A 26,899-nucleotide genomic window follows, 5' to 3' on the forward strand; every position below is an offset into this window, starting at 1 on the left:
CAGTGATTGGATAAAAGCAATTGGAGTTTTCACTGGTGGAATAAGCCTCCTATTGACTGAAACCATCCTTGAAACAAAAGATCCAACAAAATATTCACCTCATTTAAAGCTTTATTAGTCACAAGACCAGCACCATGTAAATAATATAAGTAATCCATGATTGTAAGGAAGAATAAGTAACTAATTTCGATACAGCAGAAAATCGTACAGAAATGTCCATAATATACCTAATACCAGGTATATTTTGGGTTAAAAATATAATCAAAAATAGTTGGTCAGAATAACATTCAACTAATCTATGTAAAATATAAAGACTACCGGTAGCTACCCTATGATTACGGGTAAATACTGTTGAACAATACAAGTAAGAACAGAATTTTAGGAGAGAACAATCAAGATCTACAATTAACACCGGTTAAGATATTGAACCATTCATATATAACTATAAATCGACGAGTAATTTACGTATCAAATAGAATCAAATAAGTAGGCCTACCCAGCACATATTGTGACTAATAACTGACACTGATTTTTACAGAAAAACATAATATATTTAATAATTACTGCATAACAGTAACAGCCGGCGTTGTTACATTTTTCAGGGGTATGCCCCGCTTAGGAATGTAAGGGGTTAACCTTGGTGTCATTTGTATACAGTCAATGATCGGACAGACTGACAGGCACAACGTACATCCTGAAATTAAAACCATGCAAATATGTGTTTTAGATGGGGGGTTGTAAAAATTTGAATTGGTTTCAACGTTCCTTATTTGTTTCATTTTCCCAGTACTTACCGGTACATTCATCTGTGACAAGAGGAAGATGAGTTTCAGGGTCAAATTTAATAGCCTGATATCCGGAGTCGTTGCATGTCATGTAGCATTTACCACAGTTTATACACATTTCTTCATCGATCAATGCTACAACCTGTTGTTTGTTATCCAACTCGTTGTATGAGGTAATCATAGATACAGCTTTACCAATCATATCCTAAAAGCAATGACAGAATGTTCTCAAGTTTAACAGTAATAAACCTGGAAACCGGGCTATATCAATACCAAAATACTACTCACCTTAACAGTAGGTATAGGTTTGACTGGTTTAGCAACTGGTCTACTAGGAGGATCTCGAACTTCCAGGATATCTTCTTCCAATTTCTTCTGCCCAATCAACTGTTCTCTTTCATGTTTAAATTGACCGAAGTTTGGAAGTTTCTAAAAAAATAATTCACCGCAACATAGTGGCAACATCATTTCACAGGATGACAGAAAAGAAATGCCTTGGAATCTCAGATTTACAATCACGACGTGGAAGTCCCTTATACCCTTACCTTGTTACCGATCATATCAGACAACCGGATGACAGGTTTTCCAAGCTGATGTTTTGGGGTTGGTGGTGTTTGGCCATCCCAGTCCTTAGTCAGTTCTAAACTCTGTAGATAGAGTAGGCATTTCAATCCCGTAATATAATCCTGTACAACAGTGTAATCTTGATTGTGAACTGCACTGCAAATCTGCAAAAGGAAACAACATTGCTTTAGTCACTTATTCTCATCAACCAGCTTTCAAGAGAGCAGAGAATGAAGGAACTTAAATACAGGGTCATATAAGAACTTTGTATTCTGTACTTGCCTGCAATACAGAGGCACCTCCATGTAAGAACTGCAGACCAGATTCAGCAGAATCAATACCTCCAGTAGCAAGAATCGGGAATCCTGGTAAAGCCTTAGCGATGGCAGTGACAGCTTTCAATGCTATCGGTCGTATAGCATTACCGGAAACACCACCATACGTCGTTCTGCTTTCTTTACCGATAGCTGGCCATGCTTTACCATTACCCTTCAATCCCATCAGTCCAGAAACAGTGTTAGTCGCTGTTACACCATCAGCTCCACCTAAAACAAATTGACACATTTGTACAGGTAACTAGAAATGTCTATGCTAAATTTTCATAATGTTCACTTCTGGTTATCTACCTTCATATGCAGCCTTTGCGATGACAACGATGTTCGTGACATTCGGTGTCAGTTTCGCGAAGAACGGTATCTTGACAGCGTCACGAACCCAACGGCAAATATTTCTCACTAGTTCATCATCCTTTCAATAGAAAAAATTCCATGATTTAAATCTCAAAAGGCAAGTAATGTACCATCTTTCTAATCCTGGGGATAAACTGTTTCCTATCAGTTTTACCTGTCCGCAAGCAAGTCCCATTCCACGTTCACCCATTCCATGTGGACACGACAGATTCAGCTCAAGAGCATCAGAACCAGCATCCTGTGAAAAATTAATCCTTAAATTCAGATGCAACACAAGAGGTTTGGTAGGGAATTCTGCTTTTACAAAATTTTACGAATTTTTTTCAAATGTTGAGAAGTTTGCAACCTCGTTTGTACATTTTCTAACGAATGAGAAATATAAGAAATATTCTTTTTTACCTCAGCCATCTTAGATAACTTAGTCCAGTCTTCTTTGCTATATCCACACATGATACTTGCAATAACGATCTATTTTAGATAAAGAATGCACTTGTAAACATGACAATTGGGTAACAATTCTAATTTTGTTAACTTATACCGGTGTTGCTAACCTTCGTTGGAAAATCTCTCTTGAGTTCAGTCACACTCTTACACCAATAGGCAGCAGTTTTTTCGCTGACTAATTCGATATTCAAATAAGATCCTTGTCCTGGGCCAAATACATGACCAGAGGTAGTTCCTCTAACAATACGTGGGGATACATTGGTTACTATGTCCTACAGGATATACAGACAGTATAAATGTACAATACATTCCATATTCATTAAAATCATGAATCATTCATATTTAGAAATATAACACAAATCCCAAATATGTTGCAAATCATATCAATAAACAATATGAAGAGTAGGCCTACAAACCTTATCCAGGGTGAATGTTTTAGTTAGAGAAAATCCCCAACCAGCTTCAAATGCTCTCCTGATCATAGGACTACTGGTTGTTGGTGTCGCACTAGCTAAACCATAAGGATTCTCAAACTTCAGACCACACATTTCAACGCTGATATCCACGCTGTCGATAGGCGTGCAAAACAATGGAAGCGAAGGCTGCTGAGGAACCGGTAAACCATGTAATGACTGAAATTCAATAACATGCCATGTTTTACATCTTAATATCCTAGATCATCACTTGATAAACAGAAGATTTAGATCAGTATTATTAACCTGTAAGTATTTGTGAATATACCATGATGCCGTTTTGCCATCATTCACTGATTCCACGGTTGTCTGGGCAATACCTCCTAAATCTCCCCCAATAAATATCCACGGTTCACTTGACTGCATGGTCTTTTTATCTACCTCGGGTAGTCCCCATGTATTGAACTTTAATGGTGCCATTGCAGACTTGACTGAAAGTTTAGACATTGATTATACTCTTATAGTGACTTATACATTGATAAAAGCTGTAGTACAAGTATGCTTAATATTCACGTAAATAAAGGCCTACATTGATTTTTCTATTCTTACCTTCCGGATCAAGAAGAGTAGATCCGAAGGCTGAGATGATGTAGTCTGCTTTTAGACGTACAAGTTGATCTTCATCAACAATCCATTTTCCATCGTCCGTTTGTTCAGATCGGAAAAATTCCATGGAAACGATTTTACCATTCTTTACATTCACTTTACTCGGTGACATGAATGGCAAGAATTCGCATTTCTCATCTCTGGCTAACTCCATCTGAAGATTAAAAAAACACGTCAGTTATAAAACATAGTACTACGAGGAAAAGAACGCGATGTTATGAAACTAACCTCTTCAGGAACTGGTCGGATTGTTGTGAAACCTTTACGGAACACGATGAATACTCGTTTAGCTCCGCAACGAAGCGCAGATGTGGCGCAGTCGAATGCTGTATCACCGGCACCAAGAACTATCACATTACCTCGAGTCTCTGGCAGATTAGATTTACATGCACAAGCACCTATCAGAGGAAAATTACTTCTGTATTTTTCATCTTTCGTATACGTGTACATGAAATGTTTGTAACATTTCATTTGAATCGCATTATACCTGGTTTACTGGCTGCAGCAACGAGAGGTAGAAAATCTTTAGAAGTATAGAAACCCATTTCCATTGTCAGTTCTTTAAATATCGGTATCCTTTTAGCATCTGGCATTCCTGTAAAAAGATATTCATTAAATCAAAAGGCGAAACATCGAGACAATCACATTTTAAAAGCGAATATGTATTACTTACCAATTCCAAGGAATACAGCTTCAAAGCCATCCTTTTTCAATGATTCAGCCGTGAAATCTTTACCGAGAACCTTTCCACATTCAACCTGTAAATCAAAAAGTAAGAAGTGCATAGAAAATGGCGATTTAGAAACATAGCAAACTCTTATAACGTGTACATACTTTTACTCCAAGATCTTTCATTTGTTCAACCTCGAAATTAACAACGTCATATGGCAGACGGAATTGAGGAATCTCTGATGTGCTGAAATATCATCACATTCATAAATGAACCAGTCAATGTGCGGGATGGTGTTATAGAAGTATTCTAAAAATTTATTTTAATTACCTGAGGCCACCAACATATTCATTTTTTTCAAACACGGTAATGTTCGTGTATCCCAATCGAGCTAGAAATGTTCCACAGCTAACACTCGCTGGTCCACATCCGGCAAGAGCAATTTTTGCTTGATAACTCTCAGGCAATTGGTCCACTGGTGGAAGGTTTGGGTCCCGGATTTGGGGTATTTTCATTTTTTTAAACACCTAATGGAACAATTGTAAAAATTGATTAGACTGATTTACCCAAATCTATTTTCATGGGCCAGAATTTCTTTTGAGGCCAAAAGAAAAATAGATTTTGGCATCAAAGTTTTCAGAAACACTACGTATAATTCTACATCTCAAGCACAGTATGCTATTTCAGCTGAATGATTCATAACAAAAAACACTCTTAGAACTTAGATATTCGATGAGTACAGATAATGGTTCAAGGACGCCAGTTAGTATTCCTGGTTCTGTAAGGAGAAAACACTAATGAAATGGGTTAATAGCATTTGCGTACTACATAACTCTCACCTCAGATAATGGTTCAAGGACGCCAGTTAGTATTCCTGGTTCCGTAAGGAGAAATCACTAGTGAAATGGGTTAATAGCATTTGCGTACTACATAACTCTCACCTCAGTAGCAAATTGTTGTAGGCCACCAATGTTAATCGGCCCCTCTTCTGATGCATACAAATTACATCCCCCAACACATAAATCACTGGTAGGACAGACCATACCACATGTAAGACCCAATGGATTATCACTGAATATAGCTTTAGCTGCTCCATAGTAATTCTACAAAAAATAAATCACACAATATGCTTTATGAATTTTTCTATTCTATTCTGTTTTTCGATTCCCTTGATTTTGATTCTATTCAACTTAGAACATTCGCAAATTTCGATTACATCATAATTTTTATCATTATCTATAATGACGGAGCTCTTTGATAAAGATATCACCCTATATGTGATAAATGGCGATAATACGGTAGGGTCAGCGGTATTGCTTATATATTTATAATATGAACTGGTCAAAAGTTTAATGGTCAATGGTCAAATGTTACAATGCACTAAGGTTAACATGAGGTCTGCATACGTGGATGTGCCAGTATAAACATGCTGGTGGTTTAAATGTGGTTCTAATAACACAATATGGTGCTTGCAATCAATACAAGTCTATAGCTTTTGACAATCATTGCCTTTTCATTTCAAAAGACATGGACTAAAAATGTGTAATGAAATCATTTGAATAAACAAGCATGATATAATACAGATTTTTCATCAACTTTTTCAAACATCAAGTTTCTATTGTGGGAAAGAATTCTAATGCTTACCTTATTCGAAATACTTGTAATAAAAGATTTGATATCCAATTGTGTAGGACAGCTCTTTTGACATGGAGCATCGACGCATTTCAAACATCTGTGAATCAGAAAGAAATGTTATTAAAATAGGCTGAGTTTGATTTTACTCAGTAGCAAATAACTTTTTATTCAATGCACCTTGCAGCCTCCCTGAGTGCCCCTCGTTCACTCAATGTAGTATGCTTGATGTCCTCAAAATTCTTTTCTTTTGGCGCACATGTCTTAAGAATTTAAAATAATAGAAAAAATATGAAAAATTTAAATTCAAGCATTTAAACCAAAGGCTATAGCAAAACATTTCACAGCAAATGTTTTTACCGAACAATCCTTGCTTTCATTTCTCTTCCATAGTTGCTTCGTATCTTTTGTTTGCGCCGTTGGTACAAAATTTGCGTGAGTTTGAACCTTAGGATTCAAAGCCAAAATATTCTAAAAGTGAGAGGAGGGGTGCGATTATTATCAGCCATAGCCTACTAACATTACCTGACCGAGCAGAACAATTTCATCGAGTAACATTCATCCAGGAAACAATTAATTAGCAAGCCCAGTTAAGCCAAAGCAAAGGTAGTCAGTAACCTGTCTGTGGTTTAAGTTAACGATCAGATAAGCTCATCCTTAATATAAAAGCTTAGGACCAACGATTAGGTAACAACTAACTGATGAGTGGATAGGGTGGATCTTAGTTTAATTTCTTGGCTGTTAATTAGCCATATTCTATGAAAGCATACACTGACAAGCATGTTCTTGGCTAAAATCTAAAAGAGCAATTTATGCGAAGACAATTTGCAATAGAAAATTCCGAGTGAATGTGATTTAATCGTAAAGAATTACCTCAATATCAGGAACATGTTTACTGACGTCGTGGGAGGCCATGATTCTGAATCCTAAACTAAGAAGTTCGTGTTGAAGTCCATAGTCCGCGATATAGTTGAATACCCACCAGGGGGCACTAGCGCCGAAAATTGTATTTATTGTGGAGGCGGATGATTCAAATTCAGCGTTGAAATACATGAAATAAAGGTAAATTTAGCATGATAACGACCATAGATGAAATATATATTTCATCCTAATGAATATTTATTGTATGTAGTGTGAGGCAGCATCTGTTGTTGTTCTTATTGAATGTATGGACTGAGAGTGAGACTGACTGAGTCGTCCAGCAGGTCACTTTTTTGAGTTTTCAGTTTTTGTGTAACCTGTGTATTTATTTATCAAGAATGATTAAGATTTAAAATGAATTCTATCTTATTTTCAGTTGTAACCAAGCGGTAATATGGTCATACAAACGGAAATGATGGCAGCGCCACCTATACCTCACATACAGAATCAATTACGATTCAATTTGCACCGGTCGACTTCGCCGTCAAATCTGGCCGTGCGATTTCGTAAACCCGGCCCGGTTATCGTCGAACGCCTCGGATCGAGTCCAACTAGGAGACATCCGGATTTCGTCGAGCACGCGCCTCCGTCCGTGCAGTTCTCCGTTATTTCTGAAGAAAGTTTATCGATGGCCGTGAAGCTTGCTAAACGCGACATCAAGAAGAAAAAGATGGATCTCGAACTAGAAAAATTACGTAAAGAACAAGAACAAGCCGTTAGCGGACGCGCGAAGAAGACTAAAATCGTGCCGAGTAAACAATATTTAGTAAAAGCCCAGCAGCGTCAGGATCGTCGTCGAGCTGGAAAAACTGTGCAATCCGTCGAAACTCAAGCCGATATTAAACCGAAGAAAAAAAGACCGACATCGAAGACACAAGCGACAAACCGACAAACTAACGTCGAACTTCATTATCCTCGTATGTTTCTTCAGCAATTTAGTTTCTTGTCATTCGATTTTGTCTCGTTATTTTAGAAGATGTATGTCGTCCATTTTCAGCTACCACAGACTCGCCACCTACCAGAGATATCGATAACTATCAGGTGACGAAATCCGAAGATGAGAAAAATATCGATGAAATTTGTCAAATACGACACGAATTGAACGATTGCGTTGAGAAAATCTATCAAGTTGAACGCCGCGTTTTGGCAAAACGAGGTGAGGAAAATTGTCATTTTACTGGTTGTCTTTAAAAAGCATTACTAGATGCGTTTACTATAAGATATGAACACAACAAATGCGTAGCAATAACCAGTAGATTTTGGAATACGTGTATGAGGTCTGTCACACCCCAAATCTTCACTAAGCAACTTTATGAAAAAAAACCATGAACATTAGGTTGGGAAATTTATCAATTCAATCTTTTATTTTCAATTCTATCGAGGCACTGTTCTATGCGATGAAGTAATTCTGTGTGATAATTTTACGAGCAGGTGAACCACCTCAGTTCTCTGAAGAAGAAAGATTGCTCGAAGTAAAACGTGTGTCTCACGCCGAAGACAAGGCTTCGCGTACCACCAGATTAATGTATGGACTTCAACAACAAGTTCGAGAAATAAAAGCGGATTTAATAAAACTCGGAGCCGAGGGTTTACATGGCAAGAAAAAGGTAATTTAGTCATGATTGCGTTATCCTTACAGTATCATAAAAACTCTTTCCAAACCACGGAAAAAAATTTTCAGATTCATTTCAATTTTTACGTGTTGGGATTTGAATTCAAGGCCATATACACAAATCTTTTTATTTGCTGTAAATTGTGAAATGTTGGAGTTTGATTTCAACGTTTTTATGTTACAGACATTGATAATCGTGAAGCTGGGCGCGGCTCATCGCGCATTTTTACGTGCCGTTCAAGCTTTCGTTTACAACTTGTCGGATCACGATATCAAATTCGGTTTACCACGCGTAAACAAGGATATCAATTTCATCAATGAACAGATGACTGAATTGTGTATCGAACTCGGTATCGGAGGACATTCTGGTATTCCTGTAGGTGTAGTTAATCTCATCAAACGAGAGGTAAATATCTTCAAAAAACTTCTCAAAGTCTGTAAAATTTTGGGTACATTGCATCGGAAACTTAAGAAATAAATTTCGTGAAAATTTCCGTCTTTTAGGATAATTATGAGCGCTGGGCACGGGATAAGGCCTTGCCAAACCGAACTCGTAAACCGCAGAATGAACGTTTTAAACCAGTTAAAGAAACTGTTATTATTGGTAAGTAAATCTTTGATGATGATGCAATTGAGGTTTAGATTTTTTGTCTGACTTCGTTATGTCATTTTTAGGACGATCGCATTCCCCTCCTCGCTCTTCAAGGTCGGATAAAGATCACCACTCAGCAAGGTTATGTCAAGGTCAGACAAGTAAGACACTAATCTACCTTTTGCCAAATTATTTGTAAAATAATGTAACATAGGAAAATGTGTTCAAATCGAATATATTCACTGTCATATCTGCATCTATCTGCATCTGCAGGTGTTCACAATGAACCGACCCCAGAAAGACAGGAAACGATCAGGTCTGGTATTAATGCATTGCTGCGGGCTCGAGATCGATCATCTTCACCACCTCTCAGTCCAACTAGAAAAGGGAACAAACCCAGAGGACTCCTCTTAGCTGAAAAATTAAAGGTAACGATAAATACAATTTTTGGATTATTGTCATTCTTGTACAAGTTTACTTAGATTCCTAATGCACTGAGTGTACGAAAATGTTTTGTAGAAAGAGAAAGTAAGGATTGCTATTCCGGAAGTGACCGATCTAAATGATGATTATGGATACCTTGAACCTACATATTCATCACAACAAAAGACGAGAGATCTGCATGAAATTCATCGTCCTGAATCTCCAAAATCTCCTCGGTATAAGAGTTATTTCTCAAAGGTTTAGAATCTATGTAAAATATACTCATTGGCCTTACATTATATACACAAAGAGAACACAGAAAAGTTTAATTGTAAGCTTAGGGGAATAAATGGGTTTTGAGATTTGATTTTAAGATAGATTCATGGACTAGAAATTATCACGTAACCCGAAGGGACATTACTAACCAAGTGGTTGGTAGATAAGCAGTCAATACAACCAGCCCCTTTATTTGTACTTGAATTCTAACAAGTATTTTACATCTTGTAGGAAAGACTTAACTCCGCGATCGATGCGAGGATTGTCACCCAGAAGAGAATATGGTATATCTCCAAGATATGGACGCTCACCGAGAGTGGGTGTGTCTCCCAGACGTGACGTCGATGGATACCTAACACATTTAGATGTAGGTGTTCCTCGTGAATGGGTCGCTGATGCTGAACGCGCGATAAAATCGCAGCTTAAACCTCTACTAGATCAAGCGAAGGTTTGTGAATTTTGCCTTTACGTTCACCGAGGATACAATCAAGACCACTGTTAGCTAATATCGATTTCAATTCATACGTATCTGCTTTTAGGAAATATCTGGCAAGACTCGAGATCCATTCTCTCTACGCAACAAACTATCTGAGAAAACTTCAGAGAAGGTGAGACCGTGAACGCTTGTTCCGGGCAAGGCATTCACTTGATTGAATAAGAACTAGAAAATTTATGACAGAAGTTTTCACTATTGTAGGTTTTACTGTATTTAATTGTTTTGTTACTCGTCATTTCAAAAAGTTAAATTTCAAATCTCAGGTTGAAGTAAACGCAGATATTTTGGGTGATATGTTGCTGCATGATTTGATGCGGGATACGGCTTCAGAATTACAACGAATGGAAGATGATGAGAAATCAGAACGTCTGGCGACAGAAATGAGAAACGCTCCTCAAGTGGAGGGCTTACTTCAACGTCTCAACGAAATGGAGGTAAATACTCGGGAATTTCTCAGTAACGTTGTTGTTGGTTGTTGTAGTTCTGGTTTTTCATCGAAAAAAGGGGGGCAATCGTCTTGATACCCATGTTCGAATTTCGTTTTGCAGAGAGAACAAAATGCTATTCGACAGAAATGGAACTCAATCAATTATCAAGACGAAGAAAAATCGTTGACAGAAAGAGCTAAAGATCGTAAGTTCCCCTATTGATCATCGGTACCGGTGTATATGAATGTTTCAAGCTATCTAAAAGTCGGTTATTATTTCAGTATCGTCTTTCGGAAAGAAACCAGTGACTCCTCAGCCCATTCACATAACAACAGGTTCTGGTTCCAGTAGGAATGCTTATCAACCAGTTATCAGGTGAGTGTCCTTTTCATAACTTCAGTTCCACGGTTCTTTCAATTTCAAAGATCCGATGGATCTCTCAATCAAAATAGCTTGACTATGTTTGAATATTGAATGTATAAATCGGTTTATTATAGAACTGATGTTGAAGGAGGTATAGAACTGAGTCGTCCGTCTGCCAGTCTTACTCAACAGCGATCTCACGATGAATTTGATGATGTCATCAATGAACCGATGCATCTATTGATTCCGCCGTTGATTCCGTTCACGATTCACAAAGAAACGTTAGACAGCATTTTCGAATATCGGAATGAGTACGAACAATTCTTAAAACGTTCAGCTAATGTATCTGCTGGTGGTTTCAATCCGTCAAATATCATGGCAACGTAAGTAATGATAAAGCCTTTCCATTCCTACAAACCCTGAAATCAGAGAATTTAGTGTGTTGATTAAATTGTTAAACTGTTTAAGGACTGCGTGCAGTAGGGTATTTCATACCTTTGAGGGAAACTGGGATTTACTGCATAGATATAATCATTGCAAATTTTCATAGATTTCTTTCTTAGTCTTTAACTGCAGTACTCGACTGGGGTGATGTTTTAGGGATTGAAATTTGTTGTGTTTTTTTTTTTTTCAGCATTGCTGACGAGATACTCGGCGATTGTATGGAGTCCATAACTCAGGAAATATTCGACTCAGGATCGGCTGCGACTGTGGAGAAAGTGTTTAGGTCAGAGTTTGTCTGCCCAAAGACTGACAAGGTTGCTGCTACACAACAACAAAAACCTCATGATGTAACTCGTGATGAGGATGAGAATTTTGAGGATGAAGATGATATTGTAGGAACAGAATATAGCGAAACAGATTTTGATGATGATGAAGATGATGATGATAATTATGAGGATGCTAGAGACTTTGATCAATAACATTATTTCTTACATTTACCAGTGTTCGTTTGGATATCTTCAATTACAGCCTTACTCGGTGTGGTTTGGTCTCGTAAAGTCCAAGATGTTGGCAAACACCAACTAACGGACTAAAATATTGTCACATAGACAGCTTACTTCATTTGAATATTGAGTGTGTAATGTTGTGGTTCTTCCATCTTGACATTTATATCTTGGAAGCTTGTAAATACTCCTTGTTTTTTCATGAAATTAGAAAGTACGCGTACATTGTTTATTTGTGACACATAAATTAAAATATTGTGTATCATAATTTTTGTATTATGTTATGTGTAGCCGTATTAGATTGTGATTGTAATTGGTTTGTGCTGGTTCATTTAAATCCACTGTAACACTGATCTGTTACCAAAAAGCAGCAGTTTTATACATGTATCTATTATTGATAAATTGTGTCTAATTATTTTGTATATTGATGATTTTATAAAGTATTATTATTATTAGTATTTAGATTTTTCACTATGAATCATAAAGATAGTTCAAATTGAATGATCATAGCTTTATAGATTACCGAGCAGATTTGATTAGATAAAAGTTATATATTTTTCTATATTCATCAGGAGCAGGTCTCTTCATAAATGAAATTTATTGATATAATTCATTCTGTATTGATTTGATTTTTTGGGCATTATTTTCATTCGTTTCTGGAGGATTAAAACTTTGGTATTAGGTCGTGGCTCCATCATTATCAGACTCCATCAAATGCAAGCTCAGTTTCATGAATAAGTTTTGTGCTGTAGGGAATACTTGATTTTCCAACTACATGTATTTTTAGATTTTCGACAGTACAAGTCTTCACTTAATACAGTGAAATCTTGTTCTAGTAAAACGCTAGGGAAGCTAGTTGAGATCCATTTAAAAACTATGGACTGCTCTATTTTATTTGTTTGAAGAACTTCTATTTCGGGAGTTTTTAAAATGCAGTTAGTACCAGTGGGTGGACCGTAAGTAAGTGGGAATATCTCGGTGCGTTCTTCCAGTTACCATTAAACTAAATAGATGATCAAACTGGTTCCGATTTATCCGATTGCAAAAACCTCCATATAATTGACATACCTGTTACTGCTAAGGATGTTTTCAAAATTAAGGAAACCGAACAATAGATTCATAGAAAACTCCATAGATCTTTATTCTATAAACATAAGAAATTTGTAACACATGCATACTGGTAATAGGGAAAACAGTTGAAAAAAGCTCCATCAACAAAGCAAAAATTACTTTCCAAAGCTGCCTAGTTTTTGTAACTTCTATTTCACATGTAAACTACATGAGCTTATCTTTAGATGAATTGAGACATTCTAAATACAGTTCCAAGTAACTTGGATTAAAAACAATTTATCCAGAATCATCAAGTCGAGTGCAGTACATGTAATTGCAGTTTTAAAATTGAAACTAGACAATTAAATATAACAGAATGCTGATAGCCTGAAAAGATCAATCAAGAAGATAGTCAATAGGACTTTTTTTCAAAAACGGTAAGCTGCATTCATTGATGAATTAGAAATGTAAGTAATAGCTGAAATAATCTAAAACAACAAAGTGAAATATGGTAGAACTCAATTTGAATTTTTTCATCCGGATTTTCACTAAATTCGGATAAAATATTTGGTCCATTGAACCTGGAACCAAACTATTATTCATAATTTGAATATTAAATCAGGAAATCTTGGCAGTCCCTAGTCATCTGAATTAAGTAAGTTCTTCTTTATTTTCATGAGTGAAATAATTTATTCAATCATCACCAATCATCTTATTCTTAGGTTATTGCTCAAAATCTTACAAGACAGGAATAGTACATCTATATCTAATCTAACCCTATGAGGAATGCTCACATGGAAAAATTAAATGACAGATCAGACTAAAACATACAATAAGAAAATACATTTTATTCTGTTCAATAAATAGAAAGAATAAACAAATTGTAGAATGGCACATTATCTTAATCATGCAAGCATTCATGATCTATCATGATCTATACACAATTTTAACTATTTTCATATATATGTATTATACCGTTCCCACAGGATCTGTGCTGGTCCCAACTTTACAGAGTTAGGGCGGAGGCTAATGAATGCATAAAATTTCAACAAATTCAAATCGATAACCCTTATATGATAAGTATTAGAGGTCAACTTTCCATTAAATAACGCATAAATCTACAGCGGTATATAATAACATTTCTATATTTACATTTAATTTATAATACAGTGCATATGAAGATTTATACCATAAACATAAACTTCACAAAAAGTCTATGAACGATATTTACTGACCGAATACGAAATGATTACTGGAAAAATATCTGATATAACATCGAGTAACAAGAATTTAATTTAACAACCATGAGTCAACTATTATGCATCAGCAATGCACAAAATTATGCACAGATTTTTTTTTAGAGTGCATAAATGGAAAATGAAATCATTTTTTTTCATGAGGAGATCATAGTAGATGGAACAAACGGGGTATATTGTAGACTCACAAATGGCAGTCTCTGATCAGTAAAGTCAAAGTCCATTATAACACCAACCGATTGAATGCAAATGCTCAATTTCTGAGAAGAAATATACCAATGTTTTTCTCGTCCCACTGATAGCATTGTAATGGGCTGTGACTGATTGAAGGGGGTTTTCATTGATTTGTAGTTTCACCCCGGGCATTTTCTTCATCATCCATTTTTTCATCGAATGACTCACTGCTCATCCCGGGACTGTTCGTTCGATTTAGAAATGACTGACCCGAGATGGACCACTTGCGTCATTCTGCCGGGCCAGACGTAACCATCGGTTTCGCGGTCAACACATCTTCTAATGTATCATCATCCTCCTAGAAATTCATATTGAAATTGTAAAAGAGTAAATCAATACATTTTCTCAGTATTCCATTGGTTTCGCATGAGTAAAACGTTGAGACAAATACGTCGAGACTTTATAGGTTAACTAGTTTATTCAAGGCACAAGCAACTACACATTTGTAGCAAAACAATTTGTATGATAAGCTTCTAAGGAAGTTCAACTCCAAGAAGCTCTAACAATATTATCGCCCTCTTACCTCTCTTTCATCATCAATCCAGAAATGTTTATCTAATAAATCATTCGCTTGACTTCGAATCGTGTCATTAGCGTGATATTCTAAACCTTCCAGGTATCCAACTCCACCACTTTCTTCAAATCTATGTTTCGTCTAAAAAAAGGTATAGTCATCTTCATCAAATTTACCAGTTTGTCTCAAAGAGTTTATTAAAAACGGCACTATGAACTCATCTACCTCGTCTACTGCTCTGAACATAGCCTCGTAGAAACACAAAGCTAGATGTATCAACTCGACATCGTTCCCCGATACTTTCAACAGCGGTATCATCGATACGATTGCGTCAGAATGCGAGATGAATTGACAGAATTCATCGCCGTGACAAACCAAATTACAAATACAATACGCGGCTTCTTTCTTAATGTCGTAAGCGGCACTTAACAGATTAACGAAGTGAGGTACGGCACCAGTACGAATAATTTCACGAGCAACGTTCATTTCACCTGCAAATATTTGAATTGAATAAAGTGATACGGGGAAGAGGTTTTACAGCCGATCTAGCTTTACAGTTATCATAGCTAGACCCTTCCTTATGTTCAATACTCGTGATGATTAAAACTTAGCGAATCAAATTGGAAATATAAATTGAGACTCAAAAACAACTTAAGTAATGTGATGACTGATGATGACTCTACTGAGTCTGACTGCATATTCTTTTTTCCAGACCTCCTGACCCAGATTTCCGACTTTGAAAATGAATAAGAATCTCCACATTTTTGTTGAAATGGTAGAGTGGGTTAGGTGATATTAGTGCTTGAATAATAGACATACATTATACCTGTCATATTTGACATGGTCCATAAGCATTCTTTTCTGATATGCCGATGATTGGACTGCAGGAATTTACTTAAGGCAGGCAATAATCCATCAGTTTGACTAGCATCGACGCTATATCTGTCTGCCCCACTACACAGGTTACCTAGAGCTCTCAATAATGGAGTTATAGCCTGCAAAATAAATCAAATTCAATAACTTTACATATAAAAAAACTACAAGGCCTCAAATTTCTTCATTATCTCTACCTGAACATCATCATGATTGTGAACGGCGATCTGCGCGATCATATTTGAGATTTTTGGGATAATTCCCTGCGAAACTAATTCTTCTTCATAATCTCCGCTAGCCGTTAAATACGTCAATACCCAGGCAACCTCAGCTATTACAGGCAGCATATCTTCTTTGAATTCCATCAGATTTAATACCAACGTCGCGACGCCGATATTCAACATTTCTCTAAAGAATAATGTTTGTTTCGTTAACCCAACAAACACGTCTCAAACAGTTCTGCCTTTCAATATGCTACTCACTTGATACTTGGATCATGACCACGGGCCATATTTGATATTGCGAACAATGCTGATTTAACTACAGTTGGAGATGGGGACTGAAAATGCAAACAATAGTCCTCAATAACAAGAATGTATCTATTTATTTTTAGATATATATGTGCAACATTTTTCATAATAATTAACAAAAGTTACCTTTAACAATTCAACTAAGGGAGGAATAATTCCCTGGTGTTTTAAGACATCTCTACATTCCTCACTATCGCCGGCAATATTACCGAGAGCCCAGGCGCATTGATCTTGCATTACTGGATTACTGCCGCTTAAATACGTTATAAGGTAAGGAGCTGCCATTTTCAATGTTATCTTCGCGTGTTCATGCATTCCTGCTGATATATTTGTGAGGCACCACGCAGATTCCAGATGTAGTTCAGTATCCAACCCAGTAAGTATTCCTACCATACATTCCATTGAATTTGGCACGCTGAAAGTAAAATTTTTACTCTTCGATTGAATAAAACCCATAAATATATTCATATTTCCCACAGGATAAGATAAGTAAAATCATAATTTTCTTTTAAATGTTGAATCTTAACTACAGGGGCTCGTAGTTGAAGTTTGGGGGAATAGTAGCTTAGATCATCCAACATCCCAGGTACTATGGGGCCTGTATATAACTAGAAATTCTTTTTATATACTTATAGTAGCTGGGATACTTGATGATCTCGACAGTTCACTCCAAAACTACGAGCCCCTGTGATCAACAAAGACTCATTTGTTATCTCAAAGCCCAACCTTAAAAATGCATCAATATAAAGTGTCCCTCGTCCGAAAGCCTTTCGAAGAACTTTCAATATCTCTTTCTTCTCTGATGATGGTGACGTGTGCAAAAGCTGTTTCGTCATTTCTTTAATCTGAAACGCATGAAAAGTAATTAGAACCATCAAATATTTTATCATCACGTACAAAACCTTTTTTCCATTGATGCATTACCTGTAATTCAGTGAATTCATCATCATCATTATTCAATTCATAACTTTGATGTCGAACTCGTTTAGACAATAAGATCTTATCCCTTTGTTCTTTTCTCAGATCTGAAAGTAATTAAAACATCAGCGGCTCGTCAAACTGTCAAACTACACCACGTGCATTTGTTTACTAATAAACCATATTGTGGCGCCCTCTACAAACATTAAAAGTACCAATTTTCTAATCGAATTTAATGTAATTATCGATACTAACCAGATCTTTCATCTCGCCACCGACGTCGCATTGATTCCACGTTAGACGAACATTGGCGCTGAAGTTTACGGTGGTCAGGTTTTTGGTCCATTTTGGTTGAATTACACCTAAAACGATGATTCTTCCCTACCTTCCTTCGTTTCTCACGTACTTCATTGCTGTGCTACTTCGATCGACAATGACGTCATCACCTCGTTGATTTGTCAGTAAAATTGTGGAAATTAAATTTCAGGAGACCTACAGCCAAATGAAATAACAATCACTCTATAAACAATGGATAACCTAAATAGAATACGTGAAATACTTCTGTTAATGAGTTGCAGCGGCTGTAAATCAATGAACCGTGACCAGATAAATACGGGATTCGAACCTGGGTGACTAGAACTACGGAAGACCGCGAGTGACGTTTAGTACTCGCACGCGCCGTATTTGAAGCTAGTTTGTTTTAATTTAGGTCTTTTTCCACGACAAACGTCTTTCTGAATGAGGTACCGAAGTTCATGCTGATAATAAAAGTTTAATAGTGTATTGACCGAGGAGTTTCATAAATTATGGTGAGTTTCGATGTGTTTGTTCTCTTTTTAGTCTTGAAAATGTTTAGCCACAGTATCAATATTATTGCCCCTCTTCAAGTTCAATTAAATTTTTATTTCCTACTTCTCAATCTCAGTCATGGCATGTCAGTCAAATATAATACGTGATTTCACTTCACTTTCCAGTCAAAGAAGAAGGGTTTGAGTGTTGAAGAGAAGCGATCTAGGATGATGGATTTATTCTATGAAAAGGTGGAATATTATTATTTTTTATCATGTGCGATGCATTCAACTGTGACAGAGCTTGATGTTGTTGTTAGCGTCTAAAATGTCCGCTTTTTTTTTGTTTTCCAGAAAGATTTTTTCCAGCTTAAAGAACTGGAGAAGATTTGTCCGAAAGAAAAAGGTATCACATCAATGTCAGTGAAAGACATTTTAATGAGTTTAGTCGATGATGCCATGGTTGATACGGACAAAATAGGAACTTGCGTTTATTTCTGGGCATTTCCGAGCAAAGCAAGTCAGAATGTAAGATATTTATTGGATTGATTCCAGCATCGAAACAATGAACATGAAATGAAGTTGCTTGAAATTTGAAGATTGATAACTCATTCTTTAATTTCAAGAGAAAACGTAAATTGGATGATTTGACAAACTCAATCACTGAATGTAAGAAAAAGAAAATGATGACTGAAAAAGCTTTGAATAAAGAAAAAATTGGAAAAGAAGACACAGTAAGCTGTTGATTGACATTTGTCTCCGATCTTGCAAAAAAATATGGGTTTTCTTGTGATTAAGTATAGAAATCAGTTAGATAAATGAGTCATCGCTTTGTTATTTTAGGATAATAGAGGTGCCATACTGGAACAATTGGCAGCTAAGAAACAACGTTTAGATGAAATAACCAAAGAACTGGATCGATTTAAAGAATGCGACCCGGAAGTTTTGGAACAAATGAAAGAGGAAATACTAACAGCTAAAGAAGCAGCAAACCGATGGACCGGTCTGTATTGGTTCTGTCATTTTGCCAACAATTCCTTATCAATTACAGTCAAAAGTCCGACATTTTTCAGTGAACAAATTAACTCAAATTCTTAATAACACCGTGTTTTTGATTGGTCCCAATAGAGCCACCCATTAGGACTTTTACTGTAGATTTGAATTTTCATTGAGAGATCAAATAACTAAACTTTTGATCACTTCATGTTCAATGTTTTCGTGTCGATTTATCGATGATTTTCTCTGTTCTTTGTAGATAACGTTTTTTCAATTAAATCATGGATTAAGAAGAAGTTTTCATTTGAAGAAAGTGTAATTGATAAACAGTTTGGAATTCCTGAGGAATTTGATTATGTCGAATGAAACATAAAAGATGTCAAGTACATTTTGTGTATTACTTATTCAGTTGGACTTGGTGCTCTAAATAAATTTAAGAAACAATTGTTCTATGACTTTCCCCTTAACTGAGATGATAAAATGTTAGATTTTGTTGAATAAAATTATATTTTTAACTTAGTAAGTCATTTTATTTTGTATAAAAACCAAATCATAAAAGGTTTAATGAGTTTTCGTTGGTTGGTGTTTGGTTATCAATAAGTTTTTTCCAAGTTCGTAAATTATAAACGTGTCTCAATGAATGGAGTTTTGTTAGTGATGTGATTAGAGCTCATCAATCAGCTGATGCTGACAGTTAATCGGAAGAAAGGTTCAGAGACTAGTGATTTCTGGGATTCGAACCCAGCGAAGGTGTCACAGCCAACTAATCCAATTCAATGTTTGCTTTATTGACGTGTTGAAAATTATTTGGATTGAATTCTGTGCATAAACTTTCTCCAGCATGCAATCAATACGGAATATATCTAAGTACTGTTCGGATTTCTCGCGCTTTCAGGTGAATAGTTTGTAATTTATATCCGAATAGCCCTAAAAACATGCCTTAAAATGTTTCAAGAAAAGGAATGGCAATAGTAAAGTAGTCTGTGTGTTTACTTCGCTCAGAAACTGAGAGAGTGAGGACCTCTCTACCATATTACATCTATCAACTCTCTCTGAAGATGAAAGGTCGATATTTTCATCACAAAATTCTAATGTCGACAAACTCTTGATTTATTTGCAGGTGATCTATGCGACGAGTAAACGAACAGCTTTTTGGTCGAGAAAAGCAAAAAACGATGACGACAATAAAGAAGAAATGGATGCGGCAGTTGAATCTGTCGTTCAGAAGAGAAAACGCGGGGTTGAAGGAGGTGATTCCGAAACTCAGTTACAACGAATCAAAACATTAAGATCTAGAGCGTAAGTGTCTCAATCGTTTCATTCAAATAAATCATTCACGATCATCCTGATTTATCGAACAGATGTTGTATTTTAATTTGTAGGTCCGTTCGTACGCAGAAAATTGCTTATAAACCGCCAGAAAATGCCGAACAATTGATTGAATCGATAGTTACAGAATCATTGGGTTCAACAGATGACAATTGGAAAACGCTCTCACTTGAAAATCCATCTATCAAATATAAGGTTCATTGAAATTATGGTTATGTACGAAAGATTTGATTCCATAAAATTCTAAATTCTCGGAATCCAGAGACCGATTTTGAAGGACTTCTCACATCCCAAAAGGGCACTTTGATGTCCAATAAGACAATTAGTTGTACTCCCTCACTGAAATGTGTCAATCATCTTTGTCGACAAAATTAAAGATTCTGATTCTTTAACTTGTTTTCTAATGGCTCTAATCAGTTCATTCAGGTTTGATTATAATTTTCTTTTGAGATGATGAACTAGACAACTCTGTTGAACTTGCTGAACTCATTTGGTATTTCTTGTATTTTAATCTTTCATCAATATTTTCATTCTAGATTTTGACCAAATGTATGCAGCAATTGAACCATTACGTTCCTAACTCGTATATGAGTGACCTGAAAACGATTCAGGACGTCGTCAATTTCTTCCAAATAGAAGTGCGCGATACGGCGCCGATAGAAGACCTGTCCAGGTTAGATTTACCGAAGAATTTACACGTACAAATGGATTACAAATTCTTCAACCCGGACACGGACACAATGCACGGCGGAATACCTGCCCATCCGAAACAAGATTTTGTCATTCGCGGTTTGAAAGATAAAAAACTGTACAAAGGATATAAAGCCAAGAAACATTGGCACGAATATAAGAACGCGTTACCTCCAAAGGAAGAATATTTCGAAACATAATTCGTGAATTTCTATGTAATTATTGAATAAAATTGAAGTTTGTACGGAAGAATTGTTTCTATTGTAGTCATTTATTTGGATGGTTATGATGTTTAAGATCTTCGATGTCGAGTTTATTCAAGCTTAGCAAAATCAAGATCTACTCGAACTTTATCATTGTCCTCATGAATTATTATTAAAGGGAAGGAAGGTTTTTATATTGGTGTGCAGTTGGTCTGACAGTCGTTTCATTCATACACAATGGAGCCTTGGCTTTAGATGTACGTAGTCTACGTCATAGTATAATTATCATTATATCATTTTAGGCTTCAAACATTCAAATCGTCTCAAAATCCTACTCAATCGTATCTGGGGCATTAAGCCAATAAGCCTGATAGAATAGATTGAAAAACAATACAAAACTGAACCAAAATATAAATCGCGAATCTGAAAAAATCAATGTAAGCAAGCAAGGACGTAAATACGTCCATGATGTAACACCACATCTAGAGATGCTTTAGTAGTTTAGGCTATAATTTGTATAACTGCATTCAATGACACGTATTAGACTATAGCCGCTTGTGCGGGTTAGAAGATAAATAACCCATTTGCGCCCTTCTAAGATATGTAGCCTCCATAGCTCAGGGGTTAGAGCACTGGTCTTGTAAACCAGGGGTCGAGAGTTCAAATCTCTCTGGGGGCAGATACATTTTTAATTTTTTTAACGTCTACAGTACATTTAGATCACTCCCAAATCATGAATTAAGCATACATATTTTATTTGTTCAGAGACTAAGTAGTGAGCTACTACCAACAACTAACAATGAGAGATTGAGATAGAGGGTGGATTATTGGATTTTATTGCAATTTAAGTACAAAATATTAGGAATCTCAAACTACAGTACATGAACACAATGTCATTGCTCCAAGTCAGTCTTTTCAGACTTGATTGCGTAACTTATATCGTCCTGACAGACATTCAATCGGATACGTAAATTCATGTCTAAACGTCCATGTTCCACTAACAGTATTCTATAACTTCCGAGTCTGGAACATAATGCTGCAACCTCTGATCCTGTGATTGTTGAATATCCTACAATAATAGAACGGAATATTAAGAAAGAGCAATTAAGACGACTCATTTTGCCATGAAATGTTGAGTATTCAATTTTGCAGAGTGTTTACTGTCAAAATAATCACCTTCAAAACGACATAAAGATGTAAACTGCTTGAAAACACGTCCAAGTTTTGCCTCCTCTAATCCTGTACGTTGAAATTCTGATATGATTGACTGTAAGAACACTTTTTCTAACATTGATAGGTTTCTGAAATTAGATTTTAAAGAATTTTTTTTGCTGAGCCTTCTATCTCCAAGTGATGATCTCACATTGTTCTGCATTCTTATACACTAAACAAGTAAAATAAACAGTTAGTTTACCTTATTGCTTTTACAGTTGATGATGAAAACATCTCCTTCAATGCAGCGTTCACATGCACCATGTCAACTAAACAGCCCTTTTCATTAGTTTCTCTATTGTTTTCGGCGAGTTCTGTAGCGCGGCGGCAAATATCCAGTGCCCTCCGTGCATCTCCAGATACAGCTGCAACCTACACATCAATAATTGTGAAACATTTTGATGAAATTGAGAATTCTATCTAAAGTGGAAATTTGGCAAAAATGGTTCATAAACTTACTTTTCTTGCCACTAACTGCACTGCATCTTCATTAAATGCGTTTAAATCTTGAAGTCTTGATGAAACAATTTCTTGTAATTGTTTATACGTGTAAGGTTGAAATGTCATCCTCGTCAAACCCTTTGGAGAAAAAGAATACAATGGATTAAGGACACTGCTTTCATAGTAAAAACACATTTTTGTACAGTTATCCAATGAAGGCACTTATCCAAATGTAAAGGTGTTATTAATGATAACATAACATACCAAACGACTAGACACTCGATTCATCATAATTCTTTCAGGTAAATCCATTGTATTAGCAACGGCTAAAACGATCAGTTTTGCCTGTGGACGACTTGGCCAATCAAATAAGTTATACATTACATTCTGTTTACGATTCCACAACAAATCCAACTAAAATGCAAAATATCTTATCGCAGTTTCATCAATTGCAGCAGGTTTCATGTTTTTTAATGAATATTCTACCTACTTCATCGACTAATAAAACAATTGGATCTCTGTCTGGGGCTGCAGTGCTGAACATCTTGTCTAAGAGCATTGTAGCATGATCTGGAGTTGCCTTTTGATCAGTCAATTGCTGAAACAATTCAATATCATTTCCAGGATTGAGTAAAGTTACCATTTAGAATATTCTCAGATTAAGATCAGAACGTACGATTAACTCACTTTAAGTATTTGTACATGCGCTTGATGGGGATCTGTCAGTCGCATTCCATTAATTTCTATATACTTGAAATTGGGAATATCTTTTTCTTCGGCAGCTTCTTTTAAGCCTTGGATAACTTCGTGAACGGTAGCCGTTTTACCAGTACCCGGTACACCAGATATATACATACAACCACCGGTTCCGTCGCAAATCTTCGATACGACGAATGACTGGATATCAGCGAACTCCTCTTCACGACACGGTAGAGATTCAGGTACTGCACAAACATGTAACCTGTAAATGAACATTACACAATCTGTATTACATCAGAAATAGAATATGAACAACCTATTGCAATATGTATGTGCAGGGCATGCCGCAATTTCCACAGAATGAAAATGAGTTCCTTTTGGAATATTTCGCTCTAAAGTTTAATCCTCAGTCAGTGCCAATGCATTCAAGATCAGCCTCAAACTTACTTTGCTCGAGCCTCCTCTAATACATTAGCTGGTGTACGAGATGCTTTCACTCGTTTTGGCATTCTTGGTGTAAACACTTTCTTAGCAGATGCTGTCACCTACAAGAATATACACAGCCTCATCAACTGATATTAACTATAATAAAGAAACTAGTGTCTCAAAAGTTTAATTCATGAGATAATCACTGCAGATTTCGTTGTTTTTTTCTTAGCGGTTTTGCTCTTCTTTGACTTCTTTGGATTTTTCTCTTTGAAATCATCGTCTGAATTCGATGGTGCATAATTTTCATCATCATCATCCTCAGAAAATCTGTACTTCGGTCTAAAATTCACAAGGCTCTTGATTTATTTTTCATTATTTCATGTTGTTTTTCGCGCAATATCTTCATTACTACCAGTGTTTGTACTTACTTAGCCGTGCTTGAACGTTTCGTATTCTTAGATTCAGACTTAAACTTAGTAACTGTAGTCTTTTTCTTCTGTGAACTTTTATGTTTTTTTCTTGAGAGAGCTGAAAACAAATAAACATAGATTGAAGTGGGCATTACACAGGGGCGGATCCAGGGCTAATTTTGAAGGACTCGTTACAACCCAAAAGAGCACTTTAATGTCCACAAAGGCAATATTAGGGGCACTACGGACAAAATGGCAAAGGGCACTCAAAAATTAAAAAAATTTGATGGACTTGCACAAGTCTCACAAGTGCCCCTGGATCCACCCATTTCACCTTTTGAATCATGTCAGAAATTGTAGACATTTTGAATATACAGAGTACTTGTATTCCAAAACTGGTTACAAGACCACAAAGAAAAAGTGAAACTATAAATACAAGATACCGTAACTAACCATCATCATCTAGAAGTGGTATTTCTGGAGAAATTTCACGATCAGCTTTCTTCTTACTTTTCCGCTTGGCATCATTATCAAGAATAGGAATTTCATCCGATAAGTCACTATCGCTATCAGTTTTCTTTGATGAGACTGGGGTTGGAGGAAGATATTTTTCGATGAGTGGAATTGTCTTACTACCGTTAAACGACCTCCTCACGAAATATCTATCCAAACCATCCTCAGTTTTACATGCATGATTTTCATCAGGAGTTTTATCGATTTCATAAACATCAACCTACAATTTGCAGGTAAAAGAAGACATTCACACTCAGTCACTTTGTAGTGATAAGAAAATCTATTTCTATATTCTGAAAATTAATATCATCAAATATGGATTGGAAAATGCCACACTAAGCACATACCTTACATTTACCGATGATGCATTCAATATCGATATTCTTAGCTTCTAACGCCTGAGCTACGATCGGATTATACTCCATCAATTCACTTTCATTCAGAAGAAGAGGCTGAAACCGTTTTGGAGTTTCGAAGTATCTGCAGTACCATTTGACAATAGCTCGACGACTTTCATCATTGTTTTCACCTGTTGAAAAAGATACCATCGCTAAAAAATTCTCGACAAAAAATTTATAAAATTGCTTTCGTAGTACATGTAGTTTAGGCCACCTAAAAAGTCTCTAAGGGTAGTCTAGTCAGTAACCTGTCTGTGGTTTAGTTTCACAATCGGATATTTTCACAAACCACATATAAGCCCATCCGATTATAAAAAGCTTACCACCAACGATTAGGTAACTAACTAAGGGTAGTCAGTACCTTATCAATATTGTTGTCGGTATATAGGCTCAACGTTTATAATCGGGCTTTATATGCCCTACCACCATGTGGTTTGTGAAAATATCTAATCACTTTATTTACCTGTATCGAAAAGTTGTTCAATTTGTCCGATAAACGCAAAGTTCATGTTATCAGGTTGTGAATCGTTGCAAATATAAACATCATCTCCGATGTTATAGGTTACTCCATCTATATGAAATCCCCTGAAATAAACAGACACAAAATATAGGAATAAAATAGGCCTGATTTTTGAATATATTGATACATTGCTTTTGCATTCATTGGTTGGTTGTATTGTAATCCGCACACGTCAAGCCCAATCAAGGCCTAAATAATTGTTTGAATTTAATGTAGTCTCCTGTAAATAGATATGATATGCTTCTCTTCAATAGTGACTTACTGATATTGTAGAGACCCTCTTCTGTTCTTCAGCTCACCGGTTCCAATCCAGTAAAAATCGTCTGAGGATGATACAGGCATATTTGGCTGCAATTTTGACAAATTCTGAGCAAACCAAATGCAAATTTCCCGGAAATAAATTTCTGTATAATCTTAAGACGAAGTGTCGATATTAAAATAATCTTTTTAATGCAATGATTTTAGCAAATATACATTCATAATAGTTTATTAAACTAAATCTATATTCTAATTGATATAATGATACAAGATATTTTCAATTCTAATAAAGTATGTGTTTTTTCATCTCCATATTTTTCGTAGTCATAGTTTTGCATTTCTATCAGCCGCTTGAGCCCTCCCAAAACACGCTATGTCCCTGGCATGCCCTGGTTTATTATTTTCATACGCTAAGTCGAAAAAGCTATTTTCATACGCAGTGATACGTACGTACCCTTATTTTTCTTTGTTTTCTTCATCTTTGAGATAATTATGATTGAAATGAAAATAATTGATTGTCTATCTCACTCAGAATTCGGTCCCTTGGCTGGATAATGTGGATAGAAACTGAAAGGGCTGTCAAAATTTTAGGCCCTTATGCCTGGCCTAGGCTACTTATTTAGCAAAAGGCCTACCTCTATAATTTTGATTTGATTAACTCTTATCAATTCAAAGAATTTTTCTTTCAGAATGTCATCATATAAAACCTTACATGAA

The 26,899-nt window shown here is 36.0% G+C and overlaps 6 protein-coding genes and 1 non-coding gene across 8 annotated transcripts; 4 read left to right on the forward strand and 3 right to left on the reverse strand.

Moving 5' to 3' along the window:
* Positions 1–103: 103 nt before the first annotated feature.
* Positions 104–6,778, reverse strand: LOC141899774 (dihydropyrimidine dehydrogenase [NADP(+)]-like). Of its 2 annotated transcripts, XM_074786292.1 has the most exons (22): positions 6,737–6,778; positions 6,224–6,334; positions 6,044–6,126; positions 5,876–5,963; positions 5,173–5,334; positions 4,562–4,758; positions 4,396–4,477; positions 4,235–4,319; positions 4,049–4,156; positions 3,790–3,959; positions 3,505–3,715; positions 3,202–3,386; positions 2,899–3,114; positions 2,590–2,754; positions 2,438–2,506; positions 2,193–2,276; positions 1,976–2,096; positions 1,632–1,894; positions 1,331–1,513; positions 1,074–1,214; positions 795–990; positions 104–694 (listed from the first exon to the last, which is right to left on the reverse strand). In XM_074786292.1, exons 1-22 carry the CDS (start codon positions 6,776–6,778, stop codon positions 561–563), a joined length of 3,096 nt encoding a protein of 1,031 aa, XP_074642393.1. In that variant the 3' UTR covers positions 104–560. The 2 variants fall into 2 exon arrangements, with proteins under 2 accessions (XP_074642393.1, XP_074642394.1); XM_074786293.1 differs by lacking the exons at positions 5,173–5,334; positions 5,876–5,963; positions 6,044–6,126; positions 6,224–6,334; positions 6,737–6,778 and adding an exon at positions 5,071–5,169.
* An 83-nt stretch (positions 6,779–6,861) lies between these two features.
* LOC141898256 (protein moonraker-like) lies at positions 6,862–12,314 on the forward strand. The gene is made up of 16 exons (XM_074784084.1): positions 6,862–6,925; positions 7,161–7,701; positions 7,782–7,940; positions 8,216–8,391; positions 8,581–8,802; positions 8,901–9,000; positions 9,072–9,149; positions 9,262–9,416; positions 9,508–9,647; positions 9,919–10,135; positions 10,227–10,295; positions 10,447–10,617; positions 10,732–10,816; positions 10,893–10,986; positions 11,109–11,357; positions 11,609–12,314. The coding sequence occupies exons 2-16, from the start codon at positions 7,179–7,181 to the stop codon at positions 11,895–11,897; spliced, it is 2,727 nt and encodes a 908-aa protein (XP_074640185.1). The 5' UTR covers positions 6,862–6,925; positions 7,161–7,178; the 3' UTR covers positions 11,898–12,314.
* Positions 12,315–13,054: 740 nt separating this feature from the next.
* On the reverse strand, positions 13,055–17,715 carry LOC141899333 (uncharacterized). The gene is made up of 10 exons (XM_074785578.1): positions 17,552–17,715; positions 17,303–17,403; positions 17,105–17,223; positions 16,505–16,793; positions 16,331–16,407; positions 16,046–16,256; positions 15,802–15,970; positions 15,201–15,466; positions 14,985–15,116; positions 13,055–14,759 (listed from the first exon to the last, which is right to left on the reverse strand). Exons 1-10 carry the CDS (start codon positions 17,640–17,642, stop codon positions 14,691–14,693), a joined length of 1,524 nt encoding a protein of 507 aa, XP_074641679.1. The 5' UTR covers positions 17,643–17,715; the 3' UTR covers positions 13,055–14,690.
* Positions 17,716–17,970: 255 nt separating this feature from the next.
* LOC141900254 (meiotic nuclear division protein 1 homolog) lies at positions 17,971–19,536 on the forward strand. The gene is made up of 6 exons (XM_074787058.1): positions 17,971–18,105; positions 18,271–18,336; positions 18,439–18,612; positions 18,711–18,818; positions 18,928–19,087; positions 19,340–19,536. The coding sequence occupies exons 1-6, from the start codon at positions 18,103–18,105 to the stop codon at positions 19,444–19,446; spliced, it is 618 nt and encodes a 205-aa protein (XP_074643159.1). The 5' UTR covers positions 17,971–18,102; the 3' UTR covers positions 19,447–19,536.
* A 305-nt stretch (positions 19,537–19,841) lies between these two features.
* On the forward strand, positions 19,842–21,342 carry LOC141900243 (large ribosomal subunit protein mL50-like). The gene is made up of 4 exons (XM_074787042.1): positions 19,842–19,975; positions 20,201–20,379; positions 20,463–20,604; positions 20,946–21,342. Exons 1-4 carry the CDS (start codon positions 19,922–19,924, stop codon positions 21,297–21,299), a joined length of 729 nt encoding a protein of 242 aa, XP_074643143.1. The 5' UTR covers positions 19,842–19,921; the 3' UTR covers positions 21,300–21,342.
* Positions 21,343–21,908: 566 nt separating this feature from the next.
* Trnat-ugu (transfer RNA threonine (anticodon UGU)) lies at positions 21,909–21,981 on the forward strand. The gene has a single exon. It is a non-coding gene; the product is annotated as a tRNA-Thr (tRNA).
* A 144-nt stretch (positions 21,982–22,125) lies between these two features.
* Positions 22,126–26,304, reverse strand: LOC141899637 (origin recognition complex subunit 1-like). The gene is made up of 14 exons (XM_074786057.1): positions 26,187–26,304; positions 25,868–25,989; positions 25,354–25,535; positions 24,947–25,226; positions 24,512–24,611; positions 24,287–24,422; positions 24,102–24,199; positions 23,643–23,916; positions 23,446–23,553; positions 23,220–23,369; positions 22,974–23,093; positions 22,717–22,886; positions 22,479–22,603; positions 22,126–22,371 (listed from the first exon to the last, which is right to left on the reverse strand). The coding sequence occupies exons 1-14, from the start codon at positions 26,264–26,266 to the stop codon at positions 22,196–22,198; spliced, it is 2,121 nt and encodes a 706-aa protein (XP_074642158.1). The 5' UTR covers positions 26,267–26,304; the 3' UTR covers positions 22,126–22,195.
* Between the last annotated feature and the right edge of the window lie 595 nt (positions 26,305–26,899).

The sequence above is a fragment of the Tubulanus polymorphus genome, chromosome 2 (genome assembly GCF_964204645.1).
Source record: "Tubulanus polymorphus chromosome 2, tnTubPoly1.2, whole genome shotgun sequence".
NCBI lineage: Eukaryota > Metazoa > Nemertea > Palaeonemertea > Tubulaniformes > Tubulanidae > Tubulanus > Tubulanus polymorphus.

Coding starts and splice junctions, on each gene's coding strand:
- LOC141900243 (XM_074787042.1), top strand. CDS start 19,922: ATGCAATCAATACGGAATATATCTAAGTACTGTTCGGATTTCTCGCGC. Junction 19,976..20,200: donor CGGATTTCTCGCGCTTTCAG/GTGAATAGTTTG, acceptor ATTTATTTGCAG/GTGATCTATGCGACGAGTAA. Junction 20,380..20,462: donor AAAACATTAAGATCTAGAGC/GTAAGTGTCTCA, acceptor TTTAATTTGTAG/GTCCGTTCGTACGCAGAAAA.
- LOC141900254 (XM_074787058.1), top strand. Junction 18,819..18,927: donor AAATTGGAAAAGAAGACACA/GTAAGCTGTTGA, acceptor TTGTTATTTTAG/GATAATAGAGGTGCCATACT. Junction 19,088..19,339: donor AGCAGCAAACCGATGGACCG/GTCTGTATTGGT, acceptor TGTTCTTTGTAG/ATAACGTTTTTTCAATTAAA.
- LOC141899333 (XM_074785578.1), bottom strand. CDS start 17,642: ATGGACCAAAAACCTGACCACCGTAAACTTCAGCGCCAATGTTCGTCT. Junction 17,404..17,551: donor GTGGCGAGATGAAAGATCTG/GTTAGTATCGAT, acceptor AATTACTTTCAG/ATCTGAGAAAAGAACAAAGG. Junction 15,971..16,045: donor ACAATCATGATGATGTTCAG/GTAGAGATAATG, acceptor TTTATTTTGCAG/GCTATAACTCCATTATTGAG.
- LOC141899637 (XM_074786057.1), bottom strand. CDS start 26,266: ATGCCTGTATCATCCTCAGACGATTTTTACTGGATTGGAACCGGTGAG. Junction 24,612..24,946: donor ACCACTTCTAGATGATGATG/GTTAGTTACGGT, acceptor ATTTGTTTTCAG/CTCTCTCAAGAAAAAAACAT. Junction 23,370..23,445: donor TTGTTTTATTAGTCGATGAA/GTAGGTAGAATA, acceptor TTTGCATTTTAG/TTGGATTTGTTGTGGAATCG.
- LOC141899774 (XM_074786292.1), bottom strand. CDS start 6,778: ATGGCCTCCCACGACGTCAGTAAACATGTTCCTGATATTGAG. Junction 3,716..3,789: donor TCCGACCAGTTCCTGAAGAG/GTTAGTTTCATA, acceptor TTTAATCTTCAG/ATGGAGTTAGCCAGAGATGA. Junction 1,215..1,330: donor CTGATATGATCGGTAACAAG/GTAAGGGTATAA, acceptor TTATTTTTTTAG/AAACTTCCAAACTTCGGTCA.
- LOC141898256 (XM_074784084.1), top strand. CDS start 7,179: ATGGTCATACAAACGGAAATGATGGCAGCGCCACCTATACCTCACATA. Junction 7,702..7,781: donor CGTCGAACTTCATTATCCTC/GTATGTTTCTTC, acceptor GTCCATTTTCAG/CTACCACAGACTCGCCACCT. Junction 11,358..11,608: donor CCGTCAAATATCATGGCAAC/GTAAGTAATGAT, acceptor TTTTTTTTTCAG/CATTGCTGACGAGATACTCG.